This window comes from Buceros rhinoceros, unplaced genomic scaffold (genome assembly GCF_000710305.1).
Source record: "Buceros rhinoceros silvestris isolate BGI_N320 unplaced genomic scaffold, ASM71030v1 scaffold11620, whole genome shotgun sequence".
Taxonomy (NCBI): Eukaryota; Metazoa; Chordata; class Aves; order Bucerotiformes; family Bucerotidae; genus Buceros; species Buceros rhinoceros.
Window position 1 is genome coordinate 944 of NW_010389039.1, and position 10,982 is coordinate 11,925.

The window sequence follows — 10,982 nt, forward strand, 5'->3', positions numbered from 1 at the left end:
GTCCCTCTGAGTGGCAGCCCTGCCCCTGAGCACAGAGATTGTCCCCCCTGGTTTGGTGTCACCTGTGAGCATGATGACAGTGTGCTCTCTCTCCTCCTGTCCAGGCCGTCACAGCGATGTTACATAGGACAGGCCTGGGTAGACCTGGTCCAAGATAGACCTGTTCCACGTAAAAGAACTTTTAGAACTTCAGTATTTGTCTCTAGTGCCTGATGTCAGCAACACTAAGATAAACTATTTCAGAAATTCTACAGAACAACTTCATCCTCCTGCTCCAGGCTCCGGAAGGAGCTCCGACTTACCGATGTCCTTTCTTACTCTTTAAAGACACCACAGATGACGCGTGTCTTGTTTTTAAATGGCAGGGTAGGGTAAGCAGCCTCCCCTGTCTGGTAGAGCACCATCACTTGGGAGCAGTTATGGGCTCCCTGCAGTTGACGTTCTGGCTGGCTGCTCCTCTGCTGTCACGTGTCATCCCTTCAGTGTTCCAGCATGCGACTCTCTAACCCCGGCAGCCGCAGCACTGGAGCAGGGGTGTGTACAGACACCTGTGGTGCGAGGTGCACCCCTGGCAGCTGAGGCGCTGGTGAGGCTGTCTGGCGACCCTGGGTGGGAAGAAACTGCTTAGCGATATAGATTCGCTGGAGGCTGGCGTGAACTGGGCAGCCTTGATGCCCAGCTGATTTACTGGCTGCTTCTCTGTTTGTATTACGCTCCCCTTCATGCCGCTCTTTCCTTAGACTTATGTTTTTATAACTATTCTACTTCCAGAGTAACGTATGAATTTTATTTTGCCTCAGTCTTCTGGTATCATTCCTACCTCTTTCTTCTGTGAACTGTTCCAGATCATGAAGAGCGAAGTGCTGAGAGTGACCCATGAGCTTCAGGCCATGAAAGACAAGATCAAAGAGAACAGTGAGAAGATCAAAGTGAACAAAACACTGCCGTACCTTGTCTCTAACGTTATTGAGGTGAGAGCGATGCGCATCCGCAGCGATGAGGGGAGCATGCGCGCATCTCCAGAGGGAGGGAAGTGCGGAGAAGCCATCGGTCAGCGGAGGCATGGTGTATCCAGGCTACGGCTGCTCCTGGGGCCAGGACTCTCAGGTTTTTCTGCTGGCTTTGTTTGTGACCTGCAAGTGCTCCTCACTCGCCCACCTCTGGCCCAGGTCATTCCTTAGGTGCTGGCTGCTGTTTGCCCATCCGTGACACAGCGTCAGCGGGTGATGCAGCCACGCTTGGGGTAGGGCCTCGGGTGTGTGATGTTGGGTAGGTGCTTTCCAAAACTCGAGCCACAGCAAATAGAAAGCAGCGGCTCTGTTACTGTATCACATTCCTTTAGTAATTCACTAATTTTGCTGACAGGCCAAAAATATGCAGATAGTTTTCTAATTCAGATTGTTTTTTTAAAAAGTGGGTTGGTGTGCACTAGTGTTTTAAAACTCAAACTTTAGAACTTAATGTGAGCTCCTGTGACAGGAGCAGAAACTGGTGCCGTCAGCTGCCGCTTTGTTCTGAGCTTTTTGGTGTCTTCCTATGCACTGTTTTGTGCTGCTTCATGAGGAAAGGAAGAAATTAATTTTTATAGGAGGGCTTTAATGGTTCCAGGATTCTGCAGCTGATGGTAGAGGGGAGGGTTTTATCTGTCCTGCCACATGTAAATTAGAAGCGTTCGCCCTGGGGCCATCCACTGGCCTGGTTACACTGCCATGGAATCTCCCTGTGGTTTTCAGCTGCTGGACGTTGACCCCAATGACCAGGAGGAGGACGGAGCCAACATTGACCTGGATTCCCAGAGAAAGGGCAAGTGTGCTGTGATCAAGACCTCTACACGCCAGGTGAGACCCAGCTGCGCATGAGGAGTGCTCAGAAGGACCCTCTCCTCGTACGGACGGGTTTTGCTTACTTTGATTTATTTCTACAGACGTATTTCCTGCCTGTCATTGGGTTGGTTGATGCTGAGAAGTTGAAGCCTGGAGACCTAGTGGTGAGTGATGCTGTTGTGGCTGTTAGATACGATGCTGGCCGGAAAACTGTGTATGCCTTGCCCTTTGGAAAAGAGACAAATCTGTCCTGATTTCTCCAAGACCATGTAAGTGTAAAATTTTAATAAAAAGGTAGCATGGGTTCGGTCATACTTGCAGTGTAGAAAAGCACTTCGGGGTGTGTGCTCTTGGTACGAGCAGTCGGGTGCTGGAAGTTCAGGTGTCACCCGGTAAGCTTTCTAACCCAGTCTCCAAGTAAACTGGGCCGCTCCTCCTCAGACCGTGCCAGGCTGGCTGTGGCTTTGCTCAGCGTGCCGAGCTGCGGTGGTCTGGTGAATGCCGGTGTCAGGGCTGGGTGTTACTGCGCCCTTGAGGTCTAGTGAATCAGTTCTGACGGTGTGCTGATGAACTGCCGTCTGAAGGGCGCGGTCAAAGCAGAGGACTTTGTTCACAGGGGGTGAACAAAGACTCGTACTTGATCCTGGAGACTCTGCCTACTGAGTACGATTCGCGGGTGAAAGCCATGGAGGTGGACGAGAGGCCCACGGAGCAGTACAGCGACATCGGGGGGCTGGATAAGCAAATCCAAGAGGTGATGCTTTATGTTTAGTTTATTTATTTAGTTAGTTTATTTAGTTAGTTTGTTTGTTTATTTATTAGTTTAATTTATGTTTAGTCTTGGACCTTCAGCTCAGAGCAGGAGAAGGGCTTTATGCGTGAATGTTTTGTTTTGCTGTAGCTGGTGGAGGCCATTGTCCTGCCAATGAATCATAAGGAGAAGTTTGAAAACTTGGGTATACAGCCGCCCAAAGGAGTCCTTATGTACGGGCCACCAGGAACAGGGAAGACGCTTTTAGCTCGAGCGTGCGCTGCCCAGACGAAGGTAAAAGGAACCTTTGGAAGTGCGTGCTGCTGTAGGACACTGCCTGAAAAACTACCACCACCTCTGAGGGGAGAGGAGTCGTACACGCACACCGGGGTGATGGGTTGGGTTCGTCTTCTCTGTTCACCGGTTTGTTTTCATTAAGGGCTTCTCGTGCTACTCGGAGCTGACCCTGTTGAGAAACGAGGCATAGGATTCTCTTTCACTTCCCAGGCCACCTTCCTGAAGCTTGCCGGTCCACAGCTCGTGCAGATGTTTATTGGTGATGGAGCTAAGCTGGTACGCGATGCTTTTGCTCTAGCCAAGGAAAAAGCTCCTTCCATCATCTTCATTGATGAACTGGATGCCATTGGCACCAAAAGGTGAGGTGTAGGCCACGTTGTAAAGCTCTTGGGAGCTGCCCAGCAGCCCCCTTCGCCTGTGTGTGCGCGCGAAGCCCACCTTGCAGCATGGCGTGTTCAGAAACAGAGTGTAAAGCAACCACAGATAGATGGCAGTTGCCACAGTCCTGGGGCTCATGAGCAAAGTTCATGAGGCTGGGCTCTATCTGATGGTCTCCTGCTGTACAGAACTGTGTTCTGATCTCAGCATCAGGCACGTGGAGGTGTTCAACCTCACAGTCTACTTGGGCCTGGACAGCGTTGGCCTTGTTCAGCTCTAAGGACATAACAAGACTGAGCTGCTCTGACAGTTACTCTTGTCACAGTCCTCATCAAGGCAGATTGGAGGAGGAATGTGGAAGACTTTGGCCAAGGAGTGTGAACTGCAGTCACCTGGCTCCTGAAGTCATTAAAAACATAGGGGCAGGGTGGTCAGGCTCACACTCACGGTGTCACCCTTGTTTCCTCCCCAGGTTTGACAGTGAGAAGGCTGGTGATCGGGAGGTGCAGAGGACCATGCTGGAGCTGCTTAATCAACTTGATGGTTTCCAGCCCAACACGCAAGTCAAGGTTGGGATCTAGCAGAGTGCTACTGAGGTGCAGGGTGCTCCAGCAGGGGGTGGAGAACAGTGATGTCCAGGGAGGGAGCTTGGCGGATCTTTGGGGAGGAGAGGCCTGACCTCCAGGTGCCTCAGACTGATGACCCTGCTTCTGCTTTAGGTGATTGCTGCAACCAACCGGGTCGATATCTTGGACCCAGCATTGCTCCGCTCTGGACGATTAGATCGCAAGATCGAGTTCCCGATGCCCAATGAGGAGGCCAGAGCCAGAATTATGCAGATCCATTCACGCAAAATGAATGTCAGGTATGGAAGAGGTATGGCCTGTTGGGGCTTCCTCACTCCTGATGGTACCTCAGGGCTCTGCTCCCTTTTGCCCAGGGCTTGCTCTGGGGTTCTAAGGAAGCTCCGTACCCTGCTTTTTCTATCATGTTCTCAGTCTTTTTTTCCCCCCCTCCTGCTCCCGTCAGCCCTGATGTGAACTATGAAGAGCTGGCTCGCTGCACAGATGATTTCAACGGGGCCCAGTGCAAGGCCGTGTGTGTTGAAGCGGTAAGTGTTCCTCTGCAGCAGCCAGCACTGGTGGGAGGGAAGGTGAGAGCGAGCACGGAGGAACCCCTTTGAGCTGAGGTAGTGCTCATGTGCCCTCTCTAAACACCATCTCGTTGGACAGGGGATGATTGCGCTCCGCCGTGGAGCTACAGAGCTCACCCATGAGGACTACATGGAAGGAATCCTGGAGGTTCAAGCAAAGAAAAAAGCCAACCTGCAGTACTACGCCTGAGCTCTGCCCGGTCAAGGGTGTGGCCTTGGCGGAGGACAGACCTAGACTGAACTGTACCACTTACTTACCTTCTGTCTGGAAAAAATAAAGCTTTTTTTTTTTCCCCTCAAATAAGTAACAAATCCGTGATGTGTTGGGACTGTTGCCTTGTGGTTCTACATCTGGTGTCTCTACATCTGCAGAAGGGAAGGTGAGAACCTCCTGTCCATGGTGCCCATAATGCTGCCTTCGGAGCCTCCTCCTGCTAGAACTGGCTTAGATCCCGCTCTGCTACTTCTGGATGAGGACCCGCAGGTTACTCTGCAGGTAAGAGTACTTAGAAACGGATCAACAGCAGCTCAGACAGCACCCCTGGTTTCACCGGTGTCGCCCATGAGCAGACTGCACAGCTTTGCTGCAGTCTGAAACTTCTGTACCAACACTCCTTTGCAAGGGAGAAACGAACACGACTGACACGTGAATGCTCTTTTAAGTCTGTCGTTTAACCTCACCTCCAGAAGCTTTAACGCCGTGGCTGATTGGTGTGTGAGCCCTCTGGTGAACTGGTCTGGTAACTAGTCAGAAAGAACTCAAGGTCTCATCCACTGAGCAACTCTGTCAGTACTTTTAATGCCAGTTGAGAGTTACAACTTCCATTTAAAAATTACACTTCTCATAAATACACTGACTTAGCATTAAGTATCTTACATGCCACTGTGTTGTATTTTAAATACAATGTAAACATCTCCAAATGCTGGCCATCTCACCTGTACCTGTGCAGTTCTCGGACGCTTGGGAGAGGGGCAGGGGTGTCAGGGTAGAAGGAGACAAAAGAAAGAAAAATGCACCCTGGCATACTGTGGCTGGTGTTCCTGAGTTAGCTCTAGTACCTGCACTGGTTCCGAGGTCCCGACTGCTCCTTCGGGAGAGGGAGCTTGTTTCAGGGGAGCGTGTGTGCTCTTGACACGCTGCTCAGGAGCATTTGACAGGAGCAGGGGAGGACTGGTGAAGCGAGCAGAAGCCACGTGTTCCTGAGGACAATACACTGCGGTCCCTGTGGACGTTGCTGTTGGAGGGGGCTGTACGGCTGCTGCTTGAGCTGGGGAGAATTGCTGACCTCCTTTCACAGAACAGGAGCTGCACCCGCAAGATGGCTGGGGGGTGACAGTCCTGGCAGCTCAAACGGTGACGTACTTTCAGAAATACTCCTTGGCCTTCAGTGGAACAGTTCCGAGCTGCACGTTGTGCTCCTCTCCCCGTTAAAACAAGGGTATGTTTGTTAGCCAAATGAGTAACCTTATCTGTGTAAGAAGCCAAGGAACATTTTCCCCTCCTTTCCTAAGGCCAGTAAGGGATTTTTTTTTTTCCCCTAGTCTTGCTGCTCAGTTGCAGCCAGCTCCTTTTGGAAACAGCTTTAGTAGCAAGTAAATAGCTGGTACCACAGCATGGGATAGCACAGATTTCTGTTTTAAATTAATTACTACTAAGAATGGGCTAATTCTTTGGCCTAAACCTCAGCTTAGATCAAGGTTCTTTTGGGAAACGATGGCCTGAGGCAACACTAGACACGTCTGTTGCAAAAGCGTTCAAGCCAACTTCACATAGCTCCTTGCCTGAATTTGGGTCTGAATTACACAGACCTGCAGCAATAGAGTTGGTGCGTAAACATCCCTTACAACTGGACAGTAACAGGACCATGGAGGTACAGTTCAAAAAAAAAAAAAACCCACAAAAAAAGACACAGCCTTGGACTAATCCCTTGTAAACAGAAGAAAAACAAATCAAAGGAACTGTCCCCCTTAAACCACCAACGAGCAAATCGCCAATAATTCAAACCTGGAGTTACTTGCAATGTCTCTGTCCGTGCCTGGAGGCTGTAGCAGCGTCCCACAGGCTGGTGTTTCCACGGCAATGGCACTGCTCTCCACACGCTGACATGCCACCTCCGCCTGCTGTTAACCCACCGCTCTACCCAGGCTGCATTTCGAGTCTCTCCTGATTCCCGCTGAGGTCACACGGCCCCGTTTTCTTGTCTGGGTTTTTGTACGGATGCCCGAGAAGTGTTGAGTGACGGGGCCAATGTGCAGAGGAACCCAGCCAGCAGGGTGAGGCCGAGGCCCCCCCAGGCACAGAACATGGACCAGCCATAGCCATGACTGATGTCCTCTGGCAGCCCATAGACGTAGCGAGGATAGCGTGATAACTCAAAATTGATCCCAGCTACGCACGTGCAGAGCGAGATGATGCAGCATGTACCTGCAGGAGAAAATCAAGAGGGTTCCTCACTGCCCTCAGCCAGGTTAATTAGGCTCTGGATTTTTTTATCCCCTAGGTATTTTCAAAGTCATGAATAGTTTGGGTTTTTTTTTTTTCCAGGACTACCAGTCACTCTCTCCACAAGGCAAGGAAGGAGGAGAAAAAAAAAAAAAACAAAGAGGCAAAAATCTGTAGGACTACAGGATGCCTCATTTCAGAACTAACCAGCAGCGCCTTAGCTCCCTCTGCTGCTCTTTCAAATTCACTCGTGTGTAGTTAATCAGGCTTTGAGTCTCCCGAGACTTTTCTTACTGCCAGTGCCTGATGTCAGCAGGTTCGGGACAGTACGGGGGCAGGCAATGGCTGAAGCCCAGGGCTGCAAAGTCCAGCACTGCTTCAGTTCTGCTAGGATGGTCCAGATTCTTCCAGCTGCAACCCAGGCCCATAGAAAGGGCCCAGGTTTTTGTCCTCATCTGCTACACATTCACTAAGCACCTTTACAGAGGAGCAAAAAAAAAGCTGAAGACACTTGTAATGCAAGGCACACAAGTATGTCTAACATAACCTAGTACACGCAACTCAAGGTCGAGGTGAATGTTTTCCTCTCTCCAGCTCTGTCTCTAAATGCTAATGCCAGCTCTTACTGGTGATCATCGCAGTAAGTGCGCAGGTGTGCGAAGGAGAGCCAGGCTACCTCTTCTCCTCAAGAGCACTCTCTCACGGCAGTGTGATAATGAAAGGAAGATGTTCCCAAAGGGAATGGCAGTTAAGCAGCATGCAAGCTGATCAAGGAGAGCACAAGCCTCACTTCTAGCTGCGGTAGCATCACACCATGTCAGCTGGGTGGTTTCCTGTGCAGCTCCCCAAAAACACTCCTCAAGGAGGCAAGGGAAGATGTCTCCTGCCACCCTGAAGTGGCACCAAACCTGTGTCACACCTGTGTGTTTAACTGATGTAGACACTGTTCTATTGCCAGGTTAGAGATGCCAACACTGTAGGGTGGCAGCTCTGGCTTTTAAGTAGTGGCTCGTTTTGTCATACTTGAAAGCTGTGCCTTTCCTGCTTGCAGTTAGCAGTCCCCGTCCTTGGAGCGTCCCGGTAGCTCACCAGCAGTTGTTGCTGCAATGTCCCTTTCGAATAAAGACAAAACACTGCCCAGTTTTGAGTTGAACAATCAAAGTTCAGACAAACCTTTGGCCATGCAGGAAGTCTGCTCCCAGCCAGCAGGAACGGGCGTAACACCCGCAGCAAGTGCTGAGCTCATGCCCTGACCACTGGGTCCATGTCCTCCAGGCTTGGCTGGGTTTGGACTTCATTGTTACCCAAAGATGTGAGGATCTTTGAGCAGCAGAAAGATGCTCTGCATCGAGTGCATTTGGTTGTTTGCTAAGATTCCCAAGGGAAAATGACCGAGCTGCCTGACAGGAGCCACAGGCTCCACATGCTTGGAGCGGCCAAGAGGACTGTGCTCACTGTGCACGTGGTCTCTGCGGCTACAGCACAGCTCTCCAGAGCAGAAGGCTCCTGTGCACACAGTGGGGTCTACTCAGAGAGATGCAAATACCCATGCAAGCACAGGTCTACCCAGTGCCAGAGGAGGTAATGCTGTGCCCTGCTGGTGGTTTGCTGCACTGAAGAACTGCTTGGTGTGTGTTTGTTGGGGCTGATGACTTTTAACAGCACCTCCCTAGCCAGCAACACTGGAGTGCGGGAGTAGAAGCAAAAAGCTCTCACCTCCCATGAGGAAGAGCAGCCCAGCCACGTACTGCATGAGCTCCTGCTGTTTGCAGCAGCCCAGCACACCAATGATCCACCCAAACAGGATGATGGAGACTGCCATGCCAATGAAGCCAGCGGTCATCCTCCGCAGATCTGAGGGAAGAGAAAGGAGACAAGCAAGAAAGAAGACATGAAGATGGCAGCACCCAGACATGACAGCCAGGGGAGAGTCCAGACAGATCTACATTTGCTAAATCGAGAGTTTACACTTCACCCATGGACTCCTGTAGCTGTTTTGAGGTAGATAGTTTGCCCGTTGCACTGAAACTAACTTGACTCCCTTCTGCCCAGCACTGTACATGCATTTCTGTCAGGGTCAAGAGGAATACCAGCCAAATACTCCCCAGCACGGGACAGAAGGGGTGCATTATGAAGTAGGCAATGAGTTGTAAATGTCAGCATTGCAAGGGCTCTTTTTTTTTTTTTTGTGTGTGTGTGTGGTGTGTTTCTTTGGGATGGAGTTTGTTGGGTGAGTGACAGCTGAAAATATAAATAAAAGTTGTGAGAAGGGCCGCTGAAAAGATGTAAAGGACTAGCACCAGATAGTGTGAGCTGAAAAGAGGAATAGTGGGAGGACAGAAGCAGCCAGCAGATCAATCCAGTGTGATGGGAACAACTCCAGTAACAAGCTCTAAAAAAGTTTGGGCACCAGTGATATGAACAGGAACTTTTTCATCCATAAATACAAGTGCTGTTCTTGTCTCCTCCTAGTTCAGTCTCTAGCGGGATCTTCTCAGCATTGAGGCTCAAATGATAGGGGATAGGCAGAATTACATTAGAATCAGAAAACAAACACAGAGAAGCATGATCAGGAAAAAAAAAAAGAAACGCGATTAACTCCTTCTCGGTGACAGGCTACAGCTCAGTCATCTGTGTGGGAAGGACTTGGGCATGAGGCAGCTTAAGGGACAGGAGCTGGTAACAGGAGGTTGCAAAGACAAACTGAGATGTTCCCTAAATGAGCTGGTTGCCAGGGAGCTGCTGCACCAGGTGTGCATGCAGAAAAACACGACAAGCTCTATACAGGCTCTGCGGTGCTGCAGCACCATTGCTGTACGCCAGGAGGAACTGTCTGTCCTCAGATCCAGCATACGATTGCACCGTGCAGCACACTACGACATGCCTGTGTTCCTGACTTCATGCTTAAGCCCCTCCAACTCTCGTGTCCCCTTCCAGCACGCCATCAGCTGCTTGCCCTTCCACACTATCAAGTCAGTGTTGATGCCTACAGCCCAGTGACGGGCAGCGGATTCAGAGCCCTCGCTGGGCGCTGCGTTAAGGCATTGAGTAATCCAGTGGGTCACTTACGGAGCGCGTGCCACTCGTCCTGCCGGATGGTGTTTGTGATGTTGATGGGTAAGTTGCGAGGCAGAGAGCTGGAGGTGTAGTGGTACTTCACAGCAGTGCAGCGCTGAATAACTCCTGCAAAAGAGATACTGGTGTGAAACAGCAGGAAACCCCCGTGCTTTGCACTTGCTGCTGAGGCAGCTGGCCCAGCACAGCACCCAGTAAAGAAGCCTGACTTCAGTCACAGAGCAAGTGTAACCAGAAAAGAGCTGTTTATTGCAAAGTATCTGCAGGTTAGGAGGGCAGGCAGCCTTGCCACAAAGGAACAGCGGCACAGAGGGAGCAAGGCACTGCCCCAGGCAGGCTCCAGGGAGGAACAGAACAGCTGTAGGCAAACTGTAACGACAGTCACCAAAACCAGCTCCAGGCGCTTCCTAGAGGAACTGGTTCAATCTCTTTGGGATGGCTGAGGAAAGACGAGTGTGGCCAAGGACCAGCTGGACTGCTTTGTCTCTAAGAAGCCAGTGCTGAATCGCACTGAAAATTTTGAATGAACTGCACGGGAGAGAAGTCTGAACTGGCTCCAGTAGTCACGGGCTCTTTGCTTTACTCTGGGTGAACAACAGTACCCAAGTAGGCTTGTTTCCATTACAGCTTCAAGAAAAGTGTACTCTGGATGCAAATGTGAACCTACACACATGCTTTTCTTGAAAGGGCTTTTTTAGTTTAGGAAACAACCAGTAACAGAAGAGATACTAGGGGATGGAGGGGGAGGAAGGTGCCTTGCCCTCCCTGTCATAAATAAATCTGGGGTCACGTGGGCCGGGGAGGGAGGGCGGAATAAACGTGGATGGTGGGGTGGAAGAGGACAGAAAGGTAAAAGAGCTGAATAGTAAAAGTAAATAGAAGAGTGCCCCTTAAACAATGGCGACAGGGACATTACCACTGCTTGAATGCAGGGGCAGAAGAACCATTCAGAAACAAGCCTGGCCAGTGAACTAATTAAGCTGGGAAGATCACTAGCAGGGAGCTGCAGACTAGGTGACCAGCTTTGCAAAAGACACTGGAAAACCTGGGACAAGAAATGGG

The 10,982-nt window shown here is 50.6% G+C and overlaps 2 protein-coding genes across 2 annotated transcripts; one reads left to right on the forward strand and one right to left on the reverse strand.

Annotated features, from left to right (window-relative positions):
* The first annotated feature begins 844 nt into the window (after positions 1-844).
* Positions 845-4,705, forward strand: PSMC3 (proteasome (prosome, macropain) 26S subunit, ATPase, 3). Its single transcript, XM_010132567.1, has 10 exons — positions 845-971; positions 1,734-1,838; positions 1,925-1,987; positions 2,440-2,577; positions 2,725-2,868; positions 3,082-3,230; positions 3,722-3,818; positions 3,969-4,114; positions 4,279-4,360; positions 4,482-4,705. Exons 1-10 carry the CDS (start codon positions 849-851, stop codon positions 4,590-4,592), a joined length of 1,158 nt encoding a protein of 385 aa, XP_010130869.1. The 5' UTR covers positions 845-848; the 3' UTR covers positions 4,593-4,705.
* A 1,565-nt stretch (positions 4,706-6,270) lies between these two features.
* On the reverse strand, positions 6,271-10,028 carry LOC104490308 (transmembrane protein 178B-like; the record flags this gene model as incomplete). Its single annotated transcript, XM_010132578.1, has 3 exons — positions 6,271-6,827; positions 8,562-8,699; positions 9,915-10,028. Coding segments are annotated over 3 exons (497 nt in total), but the record flags the coding sequence as incomplete, so codon positions are not given.
* Between the last annotated feature and the right edge of the window lie 954 nt (positions 10,029-10,982).